At 51.9% G+C, this 27,245-nt stretch overlaps 1 protein-coding gene across 1 annotated transcript; it reads left to right on the top strand.

Annotated features, from left to right (window-relative positions):
• Positions 1–162: 162 nt before the first annotated feature.
• GPR179 (G protein-coupled receptor 179) lies at positions 163–27,156 on the top strand (the record flags this gene model as incomplete). The annotated part of the gene is made up of 13 exons (XM_080714049.1): positions 163–240; positions 3,687–3,733; positions 3,987–4,814; positions 9,466–9,574; positions 13,200–13,287; positions 13,639–13,874; positions 14,930–14,998; positions 15,334–15,443; positions 15,707–15,945; positions 16,078–16,216; positions 16,754–16,859; positions 17,572–17,718; positions 22,234–27,156. The coding sequence occupies 13 exons, from the start codon at positions 163–165 to the stop codon at positions 27,154–27,156; spliced, it is 7,119 nt and encodes a 2,372-aa protein (XP_080570175.1).
• Between the last annotated feature and the right edge of the window lie 89 nt (positions 27,157–27,245).

The following is a 27,245-nucleotide window of genomic DNA, read 5'->3' as shown; positions in this document are numbered from 1 at the left end:
CTGAGCAGGCCCTAAAGGGCGACTCTGCCAGGGGGCACAGTTTCCTCACTGGTTTTACCCTGATGGGATTATATTGTCCTGGCATTAAGGAGGCCTATAGGGCCTTGTGTGATCTGACCAGGCTTCACCTTGCTGTCTGTCCCCTGCAATCCCAATAGCACTATGGCGGTTTCCCACATGGATGGGCACTGTATAAGCTATGTCCCTTCGCTGGAAGACTTTTCCATCTCTTTGTGCCTGGTAAACTCGTGCCCATCCTTTGGGTTGGATTCTCTCACTACACCAGAAGATCTCCCCAACTGGGTCTTTTTTCTTCTCTGAGCCCCAAAGCTATGCCTTTGTTTCACTGTATTGTACCCATGGTTTGTTTAAAATCTGTTTTCCAACCGGGCGTGGTGGCGCACGCTTGTAATCCCAGCATTCGGGAGGCTGAGACAGGGGGATCCAGGTTTGCAGCCAGCCCCAGCTACTTAGTGAGGCCCTTTGCAACTTAGTGAGACCCTGTTTCAAAATAAAGAATAAGAAATAGGGCTGGGGGTATAGTTTGGAGGTAGAATGCCCCCAGGTTCCATCCCCAGTACCGCAAAAAATAAATAAATAAAATCTGTTTTCCTAGGCAGGGCGTGGTGGCGCACTTGTAATAACAGCATTTGGGAGGCTGAGACAGGGAAATCACAGGTTCAAAGCCAGCTTAGCAGTTTAGTGAGGCTCTCAGCAATTTAGTGAGACCCTGTTTCCAATAAAATATAAGATAGGTCTAGGGATGTAGCCCAGAGGTAGAAAGCTCCTGGATTCCATCCCTAGTACCACACACACACACACAAAAAAAAAAAAAAATTAGTGAAGCCAGGCGTGGTGGCACACACTTGTAATCCAAGTATTTGGGAGGCTGAGACAGGAGGATGACAGGTTAGCAGCCAGCCTCAGCAATTTAGTGAGAACCTGTTTCCAAATAAAAAGTAAAATAGAGCTCGGGATGTATCTCCGAGGTAGAATGTCCCTGGGTTCAGTCCTCAGTACCACACACACACGCGCGCGCGCGCACACACACACACACACACACACACACACACACACACACAGAGTGAAATTCAAATTCAGTTCTGTCTGACCCTAAGGCTTTTATTCTATATCCTCCTTTCCCTCAAATCTTTCTCATATGTCACCAGGCTTCTAAAGAAAAGAAAAAATGCTATAGCATCCCAAAACACCTGAGGCCTAAAATCATCTAAGATCCCTGGATCTCCCTGGGAAACGTTCTGGCCCCAGCGATTAGTGGAGAGACGCCAGGTATGTGACTCTGCAGTGCCCTCTGCTGTCCAGAAACTTTCTTGGCCACAGAAAAGGCTGCCTATATCAGCCATCTGGGGTAATCCCACTTGCACAGGGTATACTGAGGTACAAAGGAACACACACAAACTCTATGTAAAGCAAGACAATGAGGGCTGCTTTAAGCCAGCCGTGGCGGCGCACACTTATAAACCCAGCATCTGGGAGGCTGAGACAGGAGGATCATGGTTCATGGACAGCCCCAGCTACTTAGTGAGGCCCTCTGCAACTCAGTGAGACCCTGTTTCAAAATAAAGAATAAAAGGCCAGGCGTGGTGGCGCACGCTAGTAATCCCCGCGCTTGGGAGGCGGAGACAGGAGGATCACACAGAATCGAAGCCAGTCTCGCTAGCTTAAGAGACCTTGTTTCCAAATAAAAATGTATGAAAAATAGGTCTGGGAGTGTAGCCCGGAGGTAGAAGAGTTTCCAGGAACCCCAGTAACACACACACACACAAAAAAAAGAATAAAAAATAGGACTGGGGGTGTAGCTCGAAGTCGAAGGCCCCTGGGTTCCATCCCCAGACCCACAATAAATAAATAAATAAACAAACAGGGATAGGGTATAGCTTGGTGGCAGAATGTCCCTAAATTCAATCATCCCCTGCACACATATGTGCATACAGGAGGATCGCACGAGTTCAAAGCCAGCCTCAGCTACTTAGTGAGGCTTTCAGCAACTTAGTGAGACTCTGTTTCAAAAAAAAAAAAAAAAGGTCTGGAGGTAGAAAGCCTCTGGGTTTCTACCCAGCTTTCTTTTTTCTTTTTTCCCTTTCCTTCTTCTTTTCTTTCTTTCTTTTTTTCTACCATGAACTGAGGGGCATTGTACCTCTGAGCTACACCCCCAGCCCTATTTTGTTATTCTTTCTTTGAAAACAGGGTCTCACTAAATTGTGGAGGGCCTCACTGTAGTTAAGGCTGTCCTCGAATCTGCAATCCTCCTGTCTCAGTTTCCTAACTATTGGGATTAAAAGTGTACGCCATCACACCCAGCTCCTCCTGGCTATTATATCCGCTCTTCAGTGGATCAAGACTTACGCTGCTGGGCGTGGTGGTGCATGCTTGTAATCCCCGCACTTGGGAGGCTGAGACAGGAGGATTTCACAAGTTCAAAGCCAGCCTCAGCTACTTAGTGAGGCTTTCAGCAACTTAGTGAGACCCTGTTTAAAAAAAAAAAAAAAGGTCTGGGGGTATAGCCTGGAGGTAGAAAGCCTCTGGGTTCCACCCTCAGTACCACAAAAAAAATAAAAAGTAAAATAAAGCTGAGGGTGTAGCTCAAAGGTCGAATGTCCTGAGTTCAATTCCTAGTACCATCAAAAACATAAAACATAAGAGCTAGAGTGGTACCCAGGCATGGTGGCGTGCACTTGTAATCACAGCATTTGGGAGGCTGAGACAGGAAGATCACAGTTCATGGATAGCCTCAGCTACTTAGTGAGGCCCTCTGTAACTTAGCAAGACCCTGTTTCAAAATAAAGAATAAAAAGAATAAAAAATAGGGCAGGGGGTGTAGCTCGGAGGTTGAATGCCCCTGGGTTCCATCCCCAGACCTGCAAAAAAAAAAAAAAAAAAAAAAGAGCTGAGAGTGGTGACACACACCTGTAATCCCAGTATGTGACAAGAGGATCTCAGGAAGCCAGGCGTAGTGGTGCATGCTTGCAATTCCCACATTTGGGAGGCTGAAACAGGAGGATCGCAGTTCTTGGACAGCCTCAGCTACTACTTAGTGAGGCCCTTTGCAACTTAGTGAGGCCTTGTTTCAAAATAAAGAATAAAAAAAATAGGGCTGGGGTGACACTCAGCAGTAGAATGCCCTGGGATTCCATCCCCAGTACTACACACACCAAAAAAAAGAGTATCTGAGGTTCACAACAAGCCTCAGCAACTCAGCCAGACCCTCAGCAACTTAGTGAGATTGTTTCAAACTAAAGAAATAAAATAGAGCTGGGGATCTAGCTCACAGGTAGACTGCTCCTGGGTTCCATTCCTAGTATGTCTGTCTGTCTGTCTGTCTCTCTCTCTTTCTCTCTGTCTCTCTCTGTCTCTGTCTCTCTCTGTCTCTCTCTGTCTCTCTCTCTCTCTCTCTCACACACACACACACACACACACACACACACACACACACACACAAAATCTAGTTGCGCAGCAGGCTGCCAGGAGATGCAGCTTGGCCCTTTATCCGGCCTGTTGGATTGCTGCTGGGAGGCCAAGTGTAGAGAGGGGCACCAGCTCATCTGCGGTTGCTATGGCGCCCCATCCTGGATTTGCCCATCTCTCCTAATGGAGCAAAGGGCAGCGGGAGGAGGGAGGTAGAGAGGGCACGACTGGTCACTTCCCCTCCTCTCTCTCCGAAGCAGATGTGGGGTGGGGGTTGGGCACTGGATCAGAGCGAGAGGAAAGAGTGGTATGCCAGGATTAAGAGATGGGGGTCACACTGGGAGAGGAGGGGCAGGGCCCTCATACCTATACCCAGAAGCCAGTGTGTGTGTGTGTGTGTGTGTGTGTGTGTGTGTGTGTGTGTGAGAGAGAGAGAGAGAGAGAGAGAGAGAGAGAGAGAGGGAGAGAAACGGGGAAGGCAGGAGAGAAGGTGTAGCGGCAGCAGCTCCACTGCAGCCTGCATTGCCCTGGCCTCTCTGAGCCCCTGCATTCCCCCGCAGCCAGCACCCCAGGGTCCTGAGAGCTGTCCTGAAGATGGGCACCAAGGCAGTGGCCACGCCCTCCCCTGTGTGGGGGCTGCTGAGCTGCTGTTTCCTCTGCAGCTCGGCTCTAGGGGGTCCAAGGCCCCTCCGCTCTCTGCCCCCGCTGTCCTCCCAAGCCAAGCCAGGATCTGTGCCCAGGCGGGAGGCCCTGCACGGGGCTGAGGCAGCCCTGGCTTTTCTTTACTCTGGAGATGCCCAACAGCTACTGGGGGCTAACTGCAGCCAGCGCTACGAAGCTCCTGGGGCAGAAGCCAGACCAGGGCTTCCCCCGATCCTACAGAGGGCAGCGGGTACCCTTGTCCAGGCCGCCAATTTTCTCAACATGCTGCTGCAAGCCAATGACATCCGGGAGTCCAGCGTGGAGGAGGATGTGGAGTGGTACCAGGCGCTGGTCCGCAGCGTGGCTGAGGGAGACCCGCGGGCCTACCGGGCTTCACTGACCTTTAACCCTCCACCAGGGGCCAGCCATCTGCAGCTGGCCCTCCAGGCCACCCGAATGGGGCAGGAGACCATCCTTCAGGACTTGTCTGGGAATTGGGTAATGGGGGACACCCTGGCTGGAGACCTGGACAGCCCTGCCCTGCAGAAGCGGGTGTTGACCAATGACCTAAGGAGCCTCAACAGCCCCAAATGGCCACAAGGCGATGGCTACGTGGGGGACATACAGCAGGTGAGACTGTCTCCTCCCTTCCTGGAGTGCCAGGAGGGCCGGCTCCGTCCTGGCTGGCTGCTGACACTCTCAGCCACCTTCTATGGACTCAAGCCAGACCTCAGTCCGGAGGTTAGGTAAGTGGGTTGCTGCAGGATCTGAGAGATTTGTGGGTGTATGGGGTGGGGGCATAATTTTACCCAGCTGCACACAGACCATTTGGCAAGAACATGTACATGTCTAGGGGATGTGTGTGTCTGCTTGAAGCCAGCTCTTAGAATCTAGAACTATTTGTTAATGCTACAGATTTGAGAGTATACAAGGGAGTATATATGTTTTCATACTCTGTATGAATCAATCCATTTACACATATGTATCTGGGTATCTGTTTATTTGTATGTCCTTGAGCACATGAATGAATGCCTATAGCATGTGTGAATACAGTAGGGAGACATGCATAGGCATGCTTCTATATGTACCAATATGTACATATGTGTGTACCAGTGTGTGGGTTTAGACAGCCATAAGTGTTTGTTTGTTTGTTTGTTTGTTTGTTTGTTTGTTTGTTGTACTGGAGATGGAACCCAGAGGCGTTCTACCTTCGGGCTCTATACCATCCCTGTTTTAGTTTTTGGTTGGAAACAAAGTCTCAATAGGTTGATGAGAGTCTCACTACTTGCTGAGGCTGTCCTCAAACTTGTGATCATCCTGTCTCAGCCTCCCAAGTACTGGGATTACAGGCATGTATCACCATACTGGGTACAGGCATAAGTCTTTTTTTTTTTTTTTTTTTTTTTTTTGTGATAGTGGTGTTCCTGGAAACCCTTCTACCTCCAGGCTACACTCCCAGACCTACTTTATATTTTTATTTGGAAACAGGGTCTCTCTCTCTCTCTCTTTTTTTTTTTTTTTTGTGGTACTGGGGGTAGAACCCAGGGGCTTTCTACCTTTGGGCTATACTCCCAGACCCATTTTATATTATATTTGGAAACAGAGTCTCACTAAGTTGCTGAGAGCCTCACTAAGTAGCTGAGGCTGGCTTCGAACCTGTGTGATCCTCCTGTCTCAGCCTCCCAAGCACGGGGATTACAAGCGTGCGCCACCATGCCCAGCGGCATAAGTCTTGATCCACTGAAGAGCGGATATAAAAGCCAGGAGGAGCTGGGTGTGATGGCGTACACTTTTAATCCCAATAGTTAGGAAGCTGAGACAGGAGGATCGCAGGTTCACGGCCAGCCTCAGCTACTTAGTGAGGCCCTCTGCAATTAGTGAGAACCTGTTTCAAAATAAAGGTAGGAAAATAGGGCCAGGTATTGTGGTATACACTGGTAATGGTACTTGGGAAGCTGAGACAGGAGGATCACCGGTTTGAGGCCAGCCTCATCTGCTTAGTGAGGCCTTCCACAACTTAGTGAGACCTTGTTTCAAAATGAAGAATAAACCCAGGCGTGGTGGCTCACGCTTCTAATCACAGCATTCGGGAGGCTGAGACCGGAGGATCGCGGTTCATGGACAGCCTCAGCTACTTAATGAGACCCTGTTTCAAAAAAAAAAAAAAGAATAAAAAATGGGGTGGAGGGTATAGCTCGGAGGTCAAATGCCCCTGGGTTTCTCCCCATACCTACAAAAAAAAAAAAAAAAGAATAAAAAACAGGGCTGGGGTATAGCTCAGAGGTAGAATGCCCCTGAGTTTAATCCCCAGCACCACAAAAAATAAGTAAATAAGTAAATAAATAAATAAATAGGGCTGGGGATGTAGCTTGGAGGTAGAAGCCCTTGGGTCCAATCCCCAGTACCAAAAAAAAAAAAAAAGAAAGAAAAGAAAAAGAACATAGGGGGTTTGGGGGTGTAGCGTGGAGGTAAAATGGCCCTGGGTTTAGTCCCAAGTACCACATTAAAAAAAAAAAAAAAAAAGGCAGGAGGAACCAGGCATGGTGGCACATGCCTGTAATCCCAACACTTGGAAGGCTGAGACAACAGGATCACAGGTTCGAAGACAGCCTCCACATTTTAGAGAGACTCTCTGCAACCTAGTGAGACCCTGTTTAAAAAAAAGGAGGGGGTAGGTGCTGGGGTTATAGCTCAGAGGTAGAATGCCCCTGGGTTCAATCCCCAGTACCATAAAAAGAAAAAAACAAAAAAGTAGGAGGAAGCCAGGCATGGTGGTACATGCTAATAATCCCTCCCAGTACTTGGGAGCCTGAGACAGGGGAATCACAGGTTTGAGGACAGCCTTAGCAATTTGGCAAGACACTCTGCAAAATAGTGAGCTCCTGTTTCAAAATAAAAAATAAAAACCAGCCGGGCGTGGTGGCGCACGCTTGTAATCCCCACGCGTGGGAGGCAGAGACAGGAGGATCTCGCTGGTACGAAGCCAGCTGCACTGGCTTAAGAGACCCTGTTTCCAAAAATATATATAAAATAGGTCTGGGAGTGTAGCCCGGAGGTAGAAGGGTTTCCAGAAACCCCAGTACCACCAAAAAATAAATAAATAAAAGCCATATGTAGTGGCACAAGCCTGTAATACCAGTACTTTGGAGGCTGAGACAGGAGGGTCTCAGGTTTGAAGGCAGCCTCAGCAATTAGTGAGGACCTCAGCAACTTAGTGAAACCCTGTTTCAAAATAAAAATAAAATGGCCGGACGTGGTAGCACACGCTTGTAATCTCAGCATTTGGGAGGCTGAGATAGGAGGATCATGGTTTGAAGACAGCCTCAGCTACTACTTAATGAGGCCCTTTGCAATTCAGTGAGACCCTGTTTCAAAATAAAGAATAAAAAATAGGGCTGGGGCCAGGCATGGTAGTGCATACTTGTAATCCCAGAGCTTGGGAGGCTGAGACAGGAGAATCATACAGGTTTGAAGCCAGCCTCAGCTACTAAATGAGGCTCTCAGCAAATTAGTGAGACTCTGTTTCCAAATAAAATAGAAAATAGGTCTGGGAGTATAGCCCGGAGGTAGAAAAGCCCCTGGGTTCCACCCCCAGTACCAAAAAAAAAAAAAAAAAAAAGGGCTGGGAGTGTAGCTTGGAGGTAGGATGCCCCTAGGTTCCATCCCTGGTACCGCAAAAATAAATAAATAAATTAATTAATTAATTAAATTAAAATTGAAAAATAAAAATAAAACGGGAGCCGGGCATGGTGGCACACGCTTTTAATCCCAGCATTCGGGAGGCTGAGACTAGAGGATCGCGGTTCGCAGACAGCTTCAGCTACTTAGTGAGGCTCTTTGCAACTCAGTGAGACCCTGTTTCAAAAATAAAGAAACTAAGCCGGGCGTGGTGGCGCACACTTATAATCCCCCCACTTGGGAGGCAGAGACAGGAGAATCGCTCAGGTTCAAAGCCAGCTGCTCTGGCTTAAGAGACCCTGTTTCCAAATAAAAAAGTATAAAAATAAGTCTGGGAGTGTAGCCCGGAGGTAGAAGGGTTTCCAGGAACCCCAGTACCACCAAAAAAAAAAAAGGAAAGAAACTAAAAATAGGGTTGGGGGTGTACCTTGGAGGTATAATGCCTCTGGGTTTCATCTCCAGTACCACAAAAAAAATTTTATAATAAAAAAAGACTAAAAAATACAGCTAGGGTTGTAACTCAGAGGTAGAATGCCCCTAGGTTCCATCACCAGTACTGCAAAAATAAATACATAAATAATAAATATTAAAATAAAATGGGTTAGGAGTTAGCTCAGAGGAAGAATGTCCCTGGGATTCAATCCCCAGGACCACAGTCAATCAGTCTGTCCATCAGTCAGCCAATCAATAGGGTTGGGGTGTAGTTCAGAGGTAGAAAGCCCAAGTTTAATCCCCAGTTCCAAATTAATAATGTTAATAAAATAAAAGGGAGGAGGAGGCTTGGCTTAGGTGACAGTGACAAACTGTGTAAACACTCCCGGAATTAAACCTGCTGCTCAGGTGGAAAGCTGTGAAAGGAGGCTTCCCCAGGAGAAGAAAAATTCTTGGGTAGGGGCTTGGAACACATGCCCTTCCTTTCCGGGAGTTAGTGGGGGTCCCCCAGGGCCATTTCCAGTGAAGTGAGGGAGGCACTGTTCTGCCTGCCCTGAGCCAGGAGCCTGAGATGCTCCTCAAAGGGACCCACCCCCCCACCCCCACCCCCATCCCGTGAGGGTGGGGAGTCCTGCTGGCAGCAGACAGCACAGTGCAGCAAGGCTTTGACAACCAACATCCCTTTTCCAGCTCTGGGTCCCCATTCATTGTTCCCAGCAGGGCTCCGCTCCTGCCAGCCGGCAGCCTGGCTCCCTGCCAGCTCTCCCCTCACTCCGCCCAGAACAGGGCCTGAGGAGCAGCTTCAGCGCAGGGCTCCTCCACGCCATTGCCCTTGCTGTGATCTGCTCAGATTCGCTCTGGAGGGTGAGGGGGTGGTTAACAGCTTAGCTGCTTGTGTCTGTGTGTACCTGCCATGGGGCAGTGTGAAAATGCCCTTCAGACAGATGGGCAGAGTCCCAGCTTTTGCGTGTCTTGACATGCCCCCTTCCTTTGCCCATTGACAGAAATAATAAAATGATAATTTTATTATTTATTTATTTTAATAACAAAATGATAGATGCTGAGAAGCGGAGGGGTTGAGGAACAGCCTCCCTCGCGGAAGAGAGGTTGTTGCCACAGAGACAGGGTTAATAGCCCTGGAGAAAGGGACTGTGTGTGTGCCCTCCCGCCACACAGCCACTATATTAATGTTTGCCAAGACAGCACCACTCAGAGTCTAGTGCCCAAAGACACATGTTCACCTCGGCATCCATTGCTAGGCCCATAACTGCCAATTCGCTGCTCTAGGGGCCAGGTGCAGATGGACATAGATCTCCAGAGTGTGGACGTCAATCAGTGTGCAAGCGGCCCAGGCTGGTACTCTAATACACACCTGTGTGATCTCAACAGCACCCAGGTAAGGAAGAGGAGGATGGAGCGTTGCTAGGTCCAGCCTCCCAGTCCTTTTCCCATCCCTGCATCCCCCAGCTACCAGGAGCAGCTGACAAAGCCACCCTAGCATCTCGGAGATTCGGGGGCATCCCTAGTGACTGGCAGGGGTGAGATGTCAGTCTTTTTATTTGTTTATTATTATTTTGTGTAGGGGGGTGCTGGGGATTGAACCCAGGGGCATTCTATGTCTAAGCTACACTGCCAGCCCAGTTTATTTTTTATTTTGAAACAGGGTCTCACTAAGTTGCCAAGGGCCTCACTGAGTAGCTGAGGCTGGCCATGAACCTGCGATCCCTCTGTCTCAGCCTCCCAGGTACTGGGATTACTAGTATGCACCACCATGCGCAGCTTTTTTATTTATTTACTTTATTTGTTTGTTTGTTTGTTCTGTGGTACTGGGGATTAAACCTAGGGGCATTCTGCTGGGCGTGGTAGCGCACGCTTGTAATCCCCGCGCTTGGGAGGCTGAGACAGGAGGATCGCGCTGGTTCGAAGCCAGCCTCAGCTACTTAGTGAGGCTCTCAGCAACTTAGCGAGGCCCTGTTTCCAAATAAAATATTAAAAAGGTCTGGGAGTATAGCCCGGAGGTAGAAAGCCTCTGGGTTCCACTCCTAGTACCACCAAAATAAATAAATTAATTAATTAATTAAAATAAAATAAAATAAACCTAGGGGCATTCTACCTCTGAGCTACATCCCCAGCCCTATTTTTTTTTTTTTTTTTTTTTTTTTTTTTTTTTTGGTGCTGGGGAAGGCTTTCTACCTCCAGGCTATACTCCCAGACCTATTTTCTATTTTATTTGGAAACAGGGTCTCACTATGTTGCTGAGAGCCGCACTAAGTAGCTGAGGCTGGCTTTGACCCTGCGCGATCCTCCTGTCTCAGCCTCCCAAGTGCTGGGATTACAAGCATGCGCCATCATGCCTGGCCTTTTATTTTTAATTTTTTTTATATAGTTTGGTACTGGGGATTGAACCCAGGGGCATTCTATCTCCGAGATATACCCGTAAGTCTATTCGTTTTATTCTTTATTTGGAAATTGGGTCTAAGTTGCAGAGGGCCTCACTAAGTAGCTGAGCGGCTAGTCATGAACCTGCGATCCTCCTGCCTCAACCTCTCAAGTACTGGGATTACAAGCATGCCCCACCATGCCCAGCTATGCCAGTCTTTTTGTTTTGTTTTGCGGGTCTGGGGATGGAACCCAGAGACATTTGACCTCCGAGCTATACCCCCTGCCCTATTTTTTTTTTTTTTTTTTTTTTTTTTTTGGATACAGGGTCTCACTGAGTTGCAGAGGGCCTCACTAAGTAGCTGAGGCTGTCCATGAACTGCAATCCTCTGGTCTCAGCCTCCCGAATGCTGGGATTACAAACGTGCACCACCACGTCCAGCTATGCCAGTCTTTTTAAAAGTGCAGCCACCTACTGCCTACTCCCACCATGTCCCAAGAAAGCTCCCCCTAGGGCCATTGAGGTCCCATGTGACTCTCTGCCTGCTGTCCTTCCTGCTGCTTGGAGCTCCAGGATCTCACTCTTAATCATCTTCTTCCTTCCTCTGAATTGCATGCTCCATGTCCACACAGCTCTGGGTCCATCTTGGCCCACAACATATGCTCCATCCGTGTTTATCGAAATAAGTGGAGATGCTGGTTGGGGTGTGGCGTTGGACTGACAGTGAGGACTGGCTGGCAATCCTGCAAGCCCAATACTGGGACACCAGGCCAGTGAACTCATCTACTCCATGGTTACTCTGACTGCATGCTTGTTTCCAGCTGAATGGAAGCCAAGCGAAGCCCTGTAGCCTGCTGTGGTGGGGGGGCACATTGCTCTGGGCACACAGGTGGCCCTCCTGCTCTTCAGAGACATGTATTTGGAGCTAGAAGTCCAGGGATAGAGAAGGATTCCCACGTCAGTCGTGGTTGCACACACTTGTAATCCCAATACTTGGGAAGCTGAGAGAGGAGGTTTGTAGGCTCTCGGGACAGCCTCAGCTACTTAGTGAGGCCCTCCACAATTTAGTGAGACCCTGTTTCAAAATAAAGAATAAAAGCCGGACATGGTGGTGCATGCTTATAATCCCAGCATTTGGGAGGTTGAGACAGGAGGATCACAGTTTGCAGACAGCCTCAACTACTTTGCAACCCACCCAGTGAGACCTGTTTCAAAATAAAGAATAAAAATAGGCCTGGGGGTATTGCTGTATTGCTCAGAGGTAGAATGCCCCTGGGTTCCATCCCCAGTACCGCAAAAAAAAAAAAAAAAAAGAAAAAAAAAAAAAAGTACCGAGATACCCTCCCAGCCCTATATTCTATATTTTATTATTTTATTCTTTTTTTTCTTTTTGTGATACTAGGAATGGAACCCAAGGGCAATCTACCTCAGAGCTATAACCCCAGCCCTATTTTTTTTTATTATTTTGAAACAGGGTCTCACTGAGTTGCAGAGGGCCTCACTAAGTAGCTGAGACTGGCTGCTCCTCCCGTCTCAGCCTCCCAAATGCCGGGATTACAAGCGTGTGCCACCACACCTGTTTGTTGTTGTTGTTGTTTGTTTGTTTTTGTTTTTTGGGGTTTACTTTTTTGGTTTTTTGGTGGTACTGGGGATTGAACCCAACATTCTACCTCTGCCTTTGCCTTTTTTTTTTTTTTTTTTTTGAAACAGGGTCTCACTAGGTTACTGACTCAGCCTCCCAAGTACTGGTATTACAGGCGTGTGCCACCACGCCCAGCTCAGTTCTTTTTAACCCAGCCCCACTCACTTTCCTGGGTACACATTTGTGTGATATTGTGCAGACCGTAGCAGGAAAAGAGCGGGATCCAGTGGTCCAGGCAAGAGGGGAAGCTGGGCCTCAACTTCATAAGCACCACAGTCTGAGCCCTGTAGAGATGCCAGGGGCTGGATACAGAATCTTCCAGGCTAACTTCTTCCTTGGCCCCAGTGATATCTGTTCCCAGTCTCTCCCTGCAGCAGATCCACCCTCATCCCTGTTCTCACTTCCCCACTGGGGGGGTCTCGGAGACCTGCTCTCTCCCCTACTGGGCAAACATCAATGGGAGGAGGTAGAATAAAGAGCTGGGCTTGGCATCCCACCAGCCTGGCATTAGCCTGGCATTAGGGCTAGTAAAAGCAGTCCTGTGCCAAAGCCAGATGGCCCCCGATGGAGGAAGCTGCTACCCCGTGGGGGCCTTTTCAACCTACCTGTGTGCCGAGGAGGGAGGCTGATGGGGACCCTTTGAAGCAGGATGGAGGCACACAAAAGTGTGGTGGGACTTGGAGTTCTCCCTGCTTCCACCTCCCCCGGGGCTTTGCCCTAGCAACAGCCGGCCACTGGGAATGGGACCCATGAAGCACCTGTCACTGCTGGTCTGAACAAAAGGGTGACTTGTCCCATGCTCTGCTTAGAGTCTCCTTAGAAAGAGGTGATAGCAGGGGCGCGGAGAGGGTTTCCATGGAGAAACAGCTCCCCAGGGCCTAGGGAGAACTTGGTGACGTTCCCCAGTATAGATCTAGAAACCGTGGCTAGGGAGCTAGATGGACTCTGCAAGCTCCCCAGAGGACCCCATGTGAACACATGCGCTCATCACCCCCACAGTGCGTGCCCCTCGAGGGTCAGGGCTTTGTCCTTGGCCGCTACCTCTGTCACTGCCGACCTGGATTCTACGGGGCAAGCAGCTCTGGGGGTATGTATGGCGAGGGTCAGGTGGGTCTTTTACAGCCTAGGAGAGTTGGGATGGAAAATCTGGGGGAGAAAGGCAGGTTTGGGGGAGATCCTGGGAGGAAAATTGTAAGACAGCAGCAGAAAGACAGCAGGGTTGTTTGGGGGGGTGCCTGCCTTCTGACAATGGGCCTGAGCATGTAAATGTGATACAAGCTGGCTTCCCAATCCTGTCACCCTGACCTCCCCAGCGATGACCCACTCCCTCGTATCTTGGGACTACAGACAATAGAACAGCATAAGCAGCAGGACACAGGCCGGGACCTCAGGATGCCCAGCCAACCCCCTTGCCCTGCACTCACCTTGTTCTTCACAGGGTTAGAGGAGAGTGCCGCTCAGATCACCGGGCAGTTTGGGGCCTTACACGGCAGCTCGGGGAGGCTGCTGCGGTGCCATCCGTGTCCTGAGGGCTGCACCAGCTGTGTGGATGCCACGCCGTGCCTCGTGGAGGAGGCCCCGGCGCTGCGGGCTGTGGTGCTGGCCTGCCAGGCCTGCTGCATGCTGGCTGTCTTCCTGAGCATGCTGGTCTCCTACCGCTGCCGCCGGAGCAAGGCAAGGAAGGTCCCATACCTCTGTCCTGCAAACACATCCAGCACAGCTCAAGTACAGACCTGAGTCTGCCTAACACCAGAATTTGGGGGAACAAGTGCCAGTGTTTTTTTCTTTTCTTTTCTTTTTCTTTTTTGCCGTACTGGGGATTGAACCCAAGGGCATTCTACCTTTGAGCTATACACCTAGTTCTATTTATTATTCTTTATTTTGAAAAAGGGTCTCACTAATCTTTTAAGGGCCTCACTAAGTAGCTGAAGCTAGCCACAAACCTGAGATCCTCCTGTCTCAGCCTCCCAAGTACTGGGATTACAGGTGTGAGCTACCACACTCAGCCAAGGGTGCCAGTCTTGACTCTAAACTGAATTCACTCTATGCCATAAGGCAGGTGACATCTCCACCTTAGATCTGTTTCCTTATCTGCAAAATGAAAGCTTTGGACTTAATTCAACAAATGCTTGGCAAATATCCACTGTGAGCAAATCAATGCTGAGGTACTAGGGCAGCAATGTGCAGCCTGGTGGGATCCCAGGAGGAAGCTCACATGTCAGTACAGTGACAGCAGTCAGAGAGAGGCGAAGACGAAGGTCTGAGTTGGTGCGGGAGCTCAGAGAAGGGAGCCAGTCATCCTGCCTGAGATGGTCAGAAACACTTTCTGGAAAATGTGACATTTGAGCCAGGCTTGAAGGTCAACTGGGTATTTATGGGCAGAGAAGGGGGCTCCTACTCTAGACGAGGGGATGGTCTGACCCAAAGCTTGGAGAACTCAGGAGATCCTTTCTAGCTTCAGCAATCTCTGATTTGAGTCCAGGGGGACTAGGAGGGCTGGGCCTGCAGGGGAGCTAGAGAAACCTTGGCCTTAGCTAGGCTCACTGCCAAAGCAGCTAAGAGCGTAGGGCAGAAAGTGGAGGAGTGACTGTGCACAGACACGGACGCTAGTCTTACAGGCGAAGCCTTGGCTGAGGGCTAGGGTGACCGCTAACCCCCCAGCACCATCATCCAGGCTCCCACCCCGCCCCGCTGCCCTGCTCACGGGCTTCTCTTCCCTGCACTCACAGAGGATCCGTGCATCTGGAGTTGTCCTGCTGGAAACCATCCTTTTTGGATCACTGCTTCTCTACTTTCCTGTGAGTCTCAGGGTCCCCCCATCCCCACCCCAGCATCCTCTAACCCCAAAATGCTTCCTCCTCTCTAACCTCTTACAAAGATTCAAAGACCTCGAATTCCCCTTCCCCATACCCACACATGGCCAGCTGGTCTAGTGAGCTCGGGAGTCAAACAGCCCCAGGCTTAAAAGAGCTCTATGACCCGCTGTGTGATTTAGGACAAGTGATACCCAAGCTGCTCCTCTGCAGAATGGAGGTGATGGCACTCTGTTGCAGGGCTGTTGGGAGGACTGGGCACGCGGGCCTAGCAGAGGAGAAGTGCAGGGGAGAGCAGCCGCCTTGCCCCTTCCCACTAGGTCTTCATCCTGTACTTCAAGCCCAGCGTATTCCGCTGCATTGCTCTTCGCTGGGTCCGGCTGCTGGGATTTGCCACTGTCTACGGGACTGTTACACTCAAGCTGTCTAGGTAGGCCCAGGCAGGCCTCTCCCCAGGCCGCTGGCTCATTTATGCGGTGGAGATTTCCCTGACCAGCTCGGCTCCCTGCCCCAAGCCTACCCCATCACTAGCCTCAACCTTGTCCCTCCCATGTAAATTTTTGAGACAGGAAACTACGGAAAGGCTAGGAAGACGGATAAATGAGTGGCGGGGAGGGTGACATGGACAGAGGCAGGTGCCCGGGCCCCCTCCTCGGTCCTCCTAAGCCTCCATGTGCACCCCAACCCTTGAAGAGTGCTACAGCTGTTCTTGTCGCGAACGGCCCAGCGGGGCCCGCACCCAAGCAGTGGGCACCTACTGCGACGCCTGGGACTGCTCCTGCTGCTCGTGCTGGGCTTCCTGGCCGTGTGGACAGTGGGCGTCGTGGAGCGAGACGTCCAGCACGCACCTCTGGTGACGCGGGGCCACACCTCCAATGGCCGCCACTTCTACCTCTGTCACCATGACCGCTGGGACTACGTCATGGTCGTGGGTGAGTGCTCCCGCAGAGCCCAGCCTCCCTGCGGCCCTGGCTCTACACCTCCAGCATCCTCTCGTGCTGGTGCCCCCCCTTACCCCCAGACCCCGGGCTGCCCAGGTGCCACCCTCCCCCACCTCCCCACAGCTGAGCTGCTGCTGCTGTGCTGGGGCAGCTTCCTCTGCTACGCCACCCGGGCCGTGCCCTCCGCCTTCCACGAGCCGCGCTACCTGGGCATCGCCCTGCACAACGAGCTGCTGCTCTCCGCCGCCTTCCACGCAGTCAGGTGAGGGCGCCCATCCCACGCCGTCCTCGCAGTACTGCTCTGCTGTTGGGAGGGCCAGGAAGAGCCCCGCACACCCCTCCTGTACCGTCTGGCCTAGGGAAGAGGGCCCGCCCATCAGAAGAGGAAGATAAGCCACCTCTCTGGCACCCAGCACCTACCTTCCCACGCCCTGCCAGAAGGTTCTCCCTCACTCCTGTACCACTCGAGCAGACCGCCCGCGTGGGACCACGGGGACCTGGCCCTGTGAGGGAGGCAGACTTGACCACTGGGCAATCCTAACAGCACCACGGAGCCCAGCTCTGTTCTGTAAGCTAAGCTGTCAGAGAAAGCAAGTTGAAATAGCCTGGAAGGGCTTCTCAGAGGAGGCAGGGATTAACAGGAGCCTTGAAGTAGCACATACATCCAGGAGAGAGTAGAAGAGCGCCATGCCTTCCTCACCCACGGCGCTCAGGACGGGGCTGGAGAGGAGCCAGCCGGGCGAGGCCGGGAGGCTGCTCCACGGCACCAGTGGTCATCCGCCTCCCATCTGGCCCCCAGGTTTGTACTGGTTCCTTCCCTACACCCGGACTGGACCCTGCTCCTCTTCTTCTTCCACACCCACAGCACTGTCACAGCCACGCTGGCTCTCACCTTCATCCCTAAGGTGAGGTCTTCCCCTCCTGCTTGGTGAGGGCACTGGGGCCCTGCTGTCTCCACAGCGCCCTCTCCAGCTCAGGGAGAGGATGGCGGAAGGTGCTGGGGTGAGTGAGCTCTGAGGGGTGGGCCCTGAGCAAGGACTCCGGTGGGGGAGGAAGCTACTCCTGCTTCCAGTTCTCAGGCAGAGGACATAAGTGCGAGGGCTGGAGAGGGTCCTTTCAACACAGGCAGAAGGCTGGCGAGCTCTGAAGACCTGCTTGGAGGCAGTTAAGGAGTGGAGGTGGGGGAGCTGGAGGGCACAGTGAGGGACTGCTGGGCAGGAGGGCAGGAGGGCAGGAGGGCCTGGTCTCTGGGCTAGAGAAGAGCAGGGAGGATGAAAGGGAATAAAGCCACACCAAGCGTGGTGGCGCAAGCTTGTAATCCCAGCATTTGGGAGGCTAAGCCCGGAGGATCACAGTTCGCGGACAGCCTCAGCTACTTAGTGAGGCCCTCTGCAACTTAGTGAGACCCTGTTTCAACAATAAAGAATAAAAAAAGGGCTGGGGGTATAGCTCAGAGGTAGAATGCCCCTGGGTTGCAAAAAAGAAAGAAAGAGAGAAAGAGAGAAAGAAAGAAAGAAAATAAACCCCTGCAGACCCCAGAATTCCAAATCAGAGAAAGGGTGGAGAATCAGGTGAGAGTAGGATGGTGTCTTTTTCCCCACACATTGCTCTGGCCAGTTCCGGAAGCCGGGGGCGCCTCCCCGGGAGGAGATCTTGGATGAGGTGTACGAAGATGAGCTGGACCTGCAGCGCTCAGGCTCCTACCTCAACAGCAGCATCGCCTCAGCCTGGAGCGAGCGCAGCCTGGATCCTGGAGATATTCGGGTAGGTGCTGCCCCTCTCTGACTTTTATTTTTGTGTGTGTGGTCCTGGGGGTGGAACCCAGGGGCTTTTTCTACCTCTGGGCTATACTCCCAGACTTATTTTCTACTTTATTTGGAAACAGGGTCTCACTGAGTTGCTGAGAGCCTCACTAAGTAGCTGAGGCTGGCTTTGAACCTGTGCCATCCTCCTGTTTCAGCCTCCCAAGCAATGGGATTACAAGCGTGCGCCACCACGCCTTGCTTCTCTCTCTCTCTCTCTCTCTCTCTCTCTCTCTCTCTCTCTCTCTCTCTTTTTGGTGGTTCTGGGGTTCCTGGAAGCCCTTCTATCTCCGGGCTACACTCCCAGACCTATTTTACACTTTTTTACTTTGGAAACAGGGTCTCTTAAGCCAGCATGGCTGGCTTCAAACCTGCGCGATCCTCCTGTCTCCACCTCCCAAGCGCGGGGAATACCAGCGTGCCCCACCACGCCCGGCTCTCTAACTCTTTTGATACTGGCTTTTAAGGACTGGGCAGAGAGCCAGCACGTGCCTGTAATACCAGTACTTGGGAGGCTAAGACAAGAGTATTGTAGGTTCTCTAAACCAGCCTCAGCAACTTAATGAGATTCTCAACAACCTAAAGAGACTGTTTAAAAATCTAATAAAATAAAAAGAGCCGGGAGTGGTGGCACACACTTGTAATCCCTGTATTTGGTAGGCTGAGATAGGAGGATTGCGGTTTGCGGTCAGCCTCAGCTACTTAGTGAGGCCCTATGCAACTCAGTGAGACCCTATTTCAAAATTAAAAATTAAAAATAGGGCTGAGGAAGCCAGACATGGTGGCGCACGCTTATAATCCCAGCATTTGGGAGGCTGAGACACGAGAATCATGTTTCGAGGACCTCAACTATTTAGCGAAGCCCTTTGCAATTCATTGAGACCCTGTTTCAAAAATTAAAAATAAGCCGGGCGTGGTGGCGCACGCTTGTAATCCCCGCGCTTGGGAGGCGGAGACAGGAGGATCGCGCAGGTTCGAAGCCAGCCGTGCTGGCGTAAGAGACCCTGTTTCAAAAATATAAAATAGGTCTGGGAGTGTAGCCCGGAGGAAGAAGGGCTTCCAGGAACCCCGGTACCACCAAAAAAATAAAAAAATAAAAAAATAAAAATTAAAAATAAAAAGTCTAAAAAATAGGGCTGGGGGTGTAGCTCGGCGGTACAATGTCCCTGGATTCGATCCCCAGTACCACACACAATAAGTTAATAAATGAATAAATAAATAATAAAAGTTAGGCCAGGCATGGTGGCGCATGCTCATAATCCCAGCATTCGGGAGGCAGAGACCGGAGGATCACAGTTCATGGACAGCCTCAGCTACTTAGCGAGGCCCTTCGCAACTCAGTGAGACCCTGTTTCAAAAAATAAAAAGACTAGCCGGGCGTGGTGGCGCACGCTTGTAATCCCCGCGCTTAGGAGGTGGAGACAGGAGGATCGCGCAGGTTCGAAGCCAGCCGCGCTGGCTTAAGAGACCCTATTTCCAAACAAAAATATAAAAAATAGGTCTGGGAGTGTAGCCCGGAGGTAGAAGGGCTTTCAGGAACCCCAGTACCACCAAAATAAAATAAAATATAAATAAATAAAAAGACTAAAAAATAGGGGTGGGGGTATAGCTCAGAGGTACAATGCCCCTGGGTTCCATCCTCAGTACAGCAAAAATAAATAAATATAAAAATAAAAAGTACTGGGGGTACAGCTCAAAGGTAGAATGTCCCTGGGTTCAATCCCCAATACAAAAAAAAAGTACTGGGGAGGGAGTGGGAGCACCGCTGCACCTTCTACCCACTCGCACCTGACTCGTCTATAACTTCGTTAGAGAGTCCTTCCCATTCCCAGCGCCCCTAATCCTAACTGCCTCTGCCATTCCTCCCCACCCACCCATGTCCTCCTCACCCTCTGAGCTCTGCCTGCCTTCTGCCCCACTCTTGGACAAAGACTGAACTAAGACCATCCAGCTAGGTGGTCAGGGAGTATAAACATACTTTGCCACAGCCACGGCACCTCAGTCCCCCACTTCCTGAAATATAAGGCAGTATTGTCCCCTTGTGCTGGCTCTAGAGAGAAATCCAGAGCAGAAAAATCCTCCATCATTTATACCTGAATACATTTTCCTGATCCACTACTCCCATCAATCTCATTTAATACTTTTAAGTGAGTGAACACTGGTAAGCCAGCCAGCAGCATCATTGCAGAAGAGGCTCAGAGGTCAAGAAAACTGCCTCAAGGCACAAATGGGTCAGTAATCTCAAACCCTCTTCCTGTCTCTTATGCTAATGATTTCCCACCAAACTACAAGACCCTAGAGAGGGAGGACCACTGAGCCCTCAGAGCTGAACGGCTCCAGAACAGTGCAGGCTGGCACTGGTCTTGCAGGAAGGAAGCATTGAACCCTCAGTTTCAGAAGCAGAGGAGGTGTTGCAGGAATATGTTGGGGGGGAAAGGTGCATGGTGTGTGTGTGTGTGTGGAGAAGTAATCCCCACCACCACCACCACACAGACAGACAAACAGAAAAACCGTGGATTCTTGTCCTAAGCTAAGAATAAGTATTCATCGCTTGGACAGCTGCTGAAGATTTAAAGAAGTTTATTAAAAAGATAGAAATATAGAGATAGTTACAGCCCTGTGCCCGGAGGGAGGCACAGGGGGGCAATTCGAATGAAAATGCCAAAGAACTCCAGTTCACTGAGTTTTTATCCTAAATCCAGCAGGTCCCTCTGATTTTTGGAGATCATGTTACCCTTTATCTCCAACCCCTGCTCTGCTTCTGTTATCTCTCCAGCCGAATTTATGGCCTAAAGGGGGAGGCATCTCTATCTCCAAACACAGGCCCAGATTTATGGCCTGAGGGGGAGGCATCTCTGTCTCCAGACACAGGCTTTTACCTTTTGTCTTATCCCCCAAAATGTGTGAAATTGTTCTTAGGAATGCAAGGACATGTTAGCTAACCCTGGCTTTCTTAGTAAAGAAGATATATTTTAAAATTGGACATCTTTCCCAGTATTGACACATTAATACATTTTAAACCCTCTTCCCAATACCAGTACAGAGGGACATAACTTGAAGGAAAAGAGATCCTTAGAGAAAACTGTCTAAACAAGGGCCAAAGCCAGGCGCTGTGCACTCCTGTACTGTCACAGGTTGAGACAGGAGAACCGCAAGTTGGAGGCCAGCCAGACTTAGAAATTTACTGAGGCCTTCTTTCTTTCTTTTTTCTTCTTTCTTTCTGTTCTTTCTGTATTTCTTTCTTCCTTTTCTTTTCTTTTCTCCTTGCAGTTCTGGCAATTGAACCCAAGCACATTCTACCTCCGAGCTACAGCCCCCAGGCCTATTTTATTCTTTATTTTGAAGCAGGGTCTCACTAAAAGGCAGAAGGCCTCACTAAGTAGCTGAGACTGGCCATGAACCTGCGATCCTCTTGTCTTAGCCTTCTGGGATACCTGGCTCCAAGACCCTGTTTCAAAATTAAAAATAAGCTGGGCGTGGTGGCACACGTTTGTAATCCCAGCGCTTGGGAGGCTGAGACAGGAGGATCACACAGGTTCGAAGCCACCTCAGCTACCTAGTGAGGCTCTCAGCAACTTAGTGAGACCCTGTTTCCAAAGAAGGTATAAAATAGGTCTGGGAGTATAGCCCGGAGGTAGAAAGCCCCTGGGTTCCACCCACAGTACCACAAATAAATAAATAAATAAATAAATAGACTAAAAACTAGGGCTGGGGTATGGCTCAGAGGTATAATGCCCTGGGTTCCATCCCCGGTACTGCAAAAATAAATAAATAAATAAATAAATAAATAAATAAATAAATAAATAAATAAAGTAAAATAAAAATAAAAGAGTGGCTGGGTGTGGTGGCGCACACTTATAATCCTAGCATTTGGGAGGCTGAGACAGGAGGATTGCACACGTTCAAAGCCAGCCTCAGCTACTTAGTGAACCCCTGTTTCCAAATAAAATATAAATTAGTCCTGGGAGTCGTGGTGGCGCACACTTGTAATCCCAGCATTTGGGAGTCTGAAACAGGAGGATCTGGGTTCGCGACCAGCCTCAACTACTTAGTGATCCCCTTTGCAATTCAGTGAGACCCTGTTTCAAAATAAAGAATAAAAAATAGGGCTGGGGGTGTAGCTCGGAGGTAGAAACCCCTTAGGTTCCATCCCCAGTACTGGAAAAAAAAAAAATAGGCCTGGGAGTGTAGCCTGGAGGTAGAAAGGCCCTGGGTTCCATCCCCAGTACCACCAAAAAAAAAAAAAAAAAAAAGACTAAGGGTGTAACTCAGGAGTAAAATGCCCTAAATTTAATCCCTAGTACCCAGGGGATAAAAAAAAAAAAAAAAAAACAAGCAAATCTCCTCCCCCCAAAAAACTATAAATAAATAAAGCCAATAAGGGTCAAGGGGGAGACTGGCAAGGCCAGGGGTTGGGATAGCTCATTCCAGCCATCTCAACGGCATCTCAGCTCTCCTTTTCTCTCCCTGCCCTCAGGATGAACTGAAGAAGCTCTATGCCCAGCTAGAAGTCCGCAAGACCAAGGAAATGGCTGCGAACAACCCCCACCTACCCAAGAAGCAAGGCAGCTCACGCCAGGGTCTGGGCCGTTCCTTCATGAGGTACCTGGCTGAATTCCCAGAGGCCCTGGCCCGACAGCACTCCAGGGACTCGGGCTCCCTTGGCCTCAGCAGCCTGCCAGGCTCCTCCCGCCGCCGCCTCCTCAGCTCCAGCCTCAGGGAGGCAGAAGGGCCACCACCTCTGCGCAAGTCCCGCAGCATCTACGACCACCACAAGGAGCAGGACCCGCCTCTGCTAGACTCTGCACTCAAGAGGAGCCTGTCCAAGAGGGCCTCGCGCGTGGAGAACCGGGAGTCGGAGGGTCCCCCTGCCCTGGGCTTCCGCTCAGCCAGTGCCCATAACCTAACAGTGGGAGAGAGGCTGCCCAGGGCCCGGCCCACTTCCTTGCAGAAGTCGCTCAGCGTTGTGACTGGCTCCAGGGAAAAGGCCCTGCTTGTGGCCAGCCAGGCCTACTTGGAGGAGACCTATCGGCAGGCGAAGGAGAGAGAGGAGCGAAAGAAGGCTGAGGCAGCCATGACAAGCCCAGCGCGGAGGCCATCGGCCAGGAGGCTGGAGCGGGCTCGAGCAGCCCCGCTGTCGGCTCCACCCTCCCCTGCCAAGAGCAGCAGTGTGGACCGCGCCCACTCCTTGGCCAGGCCTCACGAGGAAGCTGGTAGAAGGCTGCCTCGCCCACCCATCCGGCATCAGATCTCCAGCCCCACCTTGGCCCTGTCCAGCGCCTGCCTGGGGGAGCCAAAGACGCTGTCTCCCACCTCCACCCTGGCTCCAGCTCTGATGCCAGCTCTGGCCCCAAGCCCTGCCCCTGCCCTGGCACCAGTCCCTGCCCCTCCACAAAGCCCCAGCTTACTCACCTACATCTGCCCTTGGGAGAATGCAGAACTGCCAGTCAAGAAAGAAACCGTGACCCAGGAAGGCCCCTCAGGGCCAGATCGAGGCAGCCACTCCCCTGCTCCACCTCGGGCCAGGCTCTGGAAAGCCCTCTCTGTTGCAGTAGAGAAAAAGGGGGCTGGAGAGAATGAGACAGACGCTGAGGAAGGGCGTGTCCAGGGGGAGGCCGATGATGTAGATGAAGACAGGCCCAAGATCTTTTCTAAATCCCACAGCCTCAAGACCCCTGTGCAGCAGGGCTCCATGCGCAGCCTGGGCCTCGCTATCAAGGCTCTGACCCGGTCTCGAAGCACGTACAAGGAGAAGGAGGGTGGGGAGGAGAGTCCCGAAAAGGAGAAGAACAGGGCCCCCGCAGAGGGTGTGGGGGCTCCCCCTCGGTCTCCCAGGCTGGGCCGGCCCAAGGCAGTGAGCAAGCAGGCGGCCCTCGCCCCCTGCGAAGATGAGGAGTCCCTCCAGAACCAACAGAATGCTCAGACCAGCAGAATGCTCCAAGTCTGTCACCAGGAGGGCAGCAGAGAGCAAGAGAACAGGGGCAAGAAGACATCCCAGGGTCTGGGGGAGCGGAAAACTGAAAAGGCAGGTAGAACAGGGCTTGCCACACTGAGGCAAGTTTTTGGGGACAAAAGTACTGAGCAAATAAAGGAAGCCCCTGTGGGGAGGCGAGAGCCCAAAGCTGGCCTCCATCCCCTGGGCAGTGCTGACAGCAGGGTGGCAGAGGTATGCCCCTGGGAAGCCACCGAGTCACAAGAGTGCCCGCTGGACAGAAGTGACAAGGCCAAGGTCTGTCCGTGGGAGATGGATGAGGGGGGGGGCCCTGAGAGGAAGGCATCAAGGCAAGATCTAGCAGACTCCCAGGTGGAGCAAGGCAAAGCCCCAGAAAAATCAGAGCCCAGCAGTGTGGCTGCCACTGCTCGGAAAAAGCCAGAGAGGCTGGTCAGGAGCCAGGAGGCCGTGTGTCCCTGGGAGAATGCTGACCCTGCAGGTGTGGACATGAAGAAGGCGGGGAAGCTCCAGGGGGAAGCCACGAGCCTAGAGGCTGGTTCCTCCCACACTGCCAAGGCAGAGGGAGCCATGGTGCTCCCCCAGGAAAAGCAGCAGGCCCCCAAGAAAGCCGCCTCCTGGACAGACCAGGAGCTGGGCACAGACCTGGAGTCCCTTTGTCCGTGGGAGAGTACAGATTTCCGGGGCCCCCTGGCAGTCTCACTGCAGGCCTCAGGGGACACGGGGCACCCGGGAAGCCTGGGCAGTGGGGTAGTGGAGGTGTGTCCGTGGGAGGCAGGAGATGCACCTGCTAACAGGAAGGCAGATGTCTGCCCCTGGGAGCTGGGTGATGGGCCAACGGGGAAGGAAACACTGAGTCAGGGGGCTGGTGGGCAGCCTCTCCAGGGAAAGGGGAAAGCCTCCGGAGAGGGACGCTTAGGAGAGAAAGGGGAGCAAGCCAGGAAGGCGGTGCTCACATTAAGTCAGCGGCAGGAGTCGGTGTGCCCCTGGGAGAGCACAGCCCTTGCGCAGTCCAGGCCAGGTCCAGACAACAGCTCACCCATAGCAGGTGGGCAGCTCCTAGGCCACGGGGGCAGCAGAGCAACACAGGTGTGTCCATGGGAAGCTCTCGAGCCAGAGGAAAAGGAAACACCTGCCACAGCAGAAATCTGTCCCTGGGAGGTAAAGGAAAGAACAGAGGACCGAATGCTGGGACAGGCATCGAAAGGAGACTCTCAGATGGATGAGGAGAAAACGCCTGCAAAGGCAGGAATCCAAGATGTCAGAGTGCGGGAAAAGCCTGAGGGGCAAAGTGGGAAGCAGGAGGCAGTCTGCCCCTGGGAAAGTGTGGACCCCGGCAGCTTCTCCCCACAACCAGGTCCGCGAGACACGGAGAGACCCCAAACCATCTCCCAGGGATCAGGCAGTGTGGGAAGCAAAGTTGCCGAGATCTGCCCATGGGACACGGAGGAGACCCTGACAGCGGAGAAGGCAAAGATCTGCCCCTGGGAGGTGGGTGCTGGGGCAGGGGAGCCTGTGGGAGCTGAGGCCATTGGGAAGTGTCCAAAGGATATGGGGAAGGATTCTGAGGATTCTAGCTCCAGGAAAACAGCTACCGTAGATCCAAAGAAGCCAGAGAGGCTGGGCCTGGAGCAGGAGGTGGCCTGTCCCTGGGAGAGCTTGGGTTCAGGAGACTCCTCTCAGCCTTCAGACCCTCTGGACTCTAGCAGACCAGAAGCTGGACTCCAGGCACTGGATCGCGCGTGCTGCAGGCCAGCTGAGGTGTGTCCCTGGGAAGTGGAAGAAGCTCCCAGCAGTGAAAAAGCCAAGATCTGTCCCTGGGAGGTGAGCGAAGGAGCTCCTGGGAAGGGACTGGAGCAAGAGACTGGGAATAAATCGGCCTGGCAGGAGGAGAAAACTATAGGAAAAGGAAGGCTCAGCTCCCTGGGGGAAGATATCCCAAACTGGGAAGCAAAACTCCATCCAGAACAAGAAGCTGTTTGTCCTTGGGAGGACAAGGACTTGAGAGAACCATCTGCTCAGACTCCCAAGGTCTCAGACTTGCCCAGCAGCACTAGTAGCCAGGTGGCAGAGACACATTCCTCGGAAGTAGGTAAGGAAGCAACAGAGAAGGGGGGCCTGAGACAAGACCCAAAGACAGGCTCCCTTCCAGAACACTCGATCCACGACAAAGCTCCAGTTTTGAGAGCAGAATTCACTTCTGCAGGAGGGAGAATACCAAGCAGTGAAGTACCATCAGTCTGTCCATGGGAGAGTGTGCCTACAGGCCCTCTCACCCAGCCTGACAGTCAGCACCCCGACCAATCCGGAGCCAGCTCCCGGACACTGGCCAGTGCAGGGGGCAGGGCCACAGAGGCGTGCCCATGGGATGCTCCTGACCCAGAGGGGCGTCAGCCTGACAGCAGCGCCAAGGCTGAAATCTGCCCGTGGGAGGTGGCTGAGAGAGTCTCTGAGCAAGAGATGTCAAGACGGGACAGAAAGGGGGAGCCTCAAGAGATAAAGGGGAGATCCCTGGAAAAACCAGAGCCCGAAGGTGTGGCAGGCCAGAAGCCACCAGATGCCACAGACTCGGGGAAACAGGAGGCCAGGGAGAGCCAAGACAATGGGGGTGTGTCTCCACAGCCAGCCCCTGGTGTTTCTGACAGAAGCAAAGGCAGCTGGGAGGCAGAAGTATGTCCGTGGGAAGTGGAAGAGGCTCCCTCTGCCAAGAAAACGGAGATCTGCCCTAGGGAGGCGAGCGAAGGAGCCCCAAGCGAAGGGGGGCGGGAGCAGAGGGCTGATGGAGAATCAGGAGGGCAGGGAGAGGAGTTCCTTCCGAAGGCAGGAGGATGTGGAGGGGCTGAAGGACCCTTTTCAAAAGCAGCAGCAAAACCCAGCAGAGAGGACACAGTTTGCCCCTGGGAAGGCACAGGGTCAAGCAAGCTTTTCCCCCAGACAGATGCTCTGGAGACTGAGCCTCCCAAAGTCAGCCCCCACAGAGCAAGCAGCATGGGGAGGATAGCAGAGCAGTGTCAGTGGGAAGTCACAGACCCAGATGGAAATAAAATAAAGGGCACCATGGCAGACATCTGTCCTTGGGAGGAAACTACAGCCCCATCTGAGGAATCTGGACACCAGTCTTTATCAGCAGCTCAGACAGAAAACTTCCCCACAGCCTCTGAGAAATCACTATGCCTTTTAGTTCATGGACCTCTAGGTAGCTTCCTTCCAGAAAGCAAGAGCTCCCACCCCGAGGCAAGCAGGCCAGCCAGTACCTTTATGCTGGAAGGTGTCAGAGAACCACAAGGACCTTCAAGGGTTGGGCCAAGGACCAGCCTAGCCCCGGAGCCAAGTCTCTTAGAAGCTGAGGTTCAGAAGTCTGCTTCCTTAACTGAAGACCCAGAACACCTGGCTTCTGAAGCTCCAGATGAAGAGCTAATCCCTCCTGTCTATCCTTGGGACTGGGAGTAACAGCTCCCCAGGTGAGCTCACATGCAGAGCCATGCCTCAAGAACTTAGGTCTTTCCTGTTTTCTTGTTCCCCAAGAACTGAATGAAAGA

The sequence above is a fragment of the Muscardinus avellanarius genome, assembly GCF_963383645.1.
Source record: "Muscardinus avellanarius genome assembly, chromosome: 16".
Taxonomy (NCBI): domain Eukaryota; kingdom Metazoa; phylum Chordata; class Mammalia; order Rodentia; family Gliridae; genus Muscardinus; species Muscardinus avellanarius.
The sequence above is the reverse complement of the archived record's forward strand: the minus strand, read 5'-3'. Positions and strand labels throughout refer to the sequence as shown.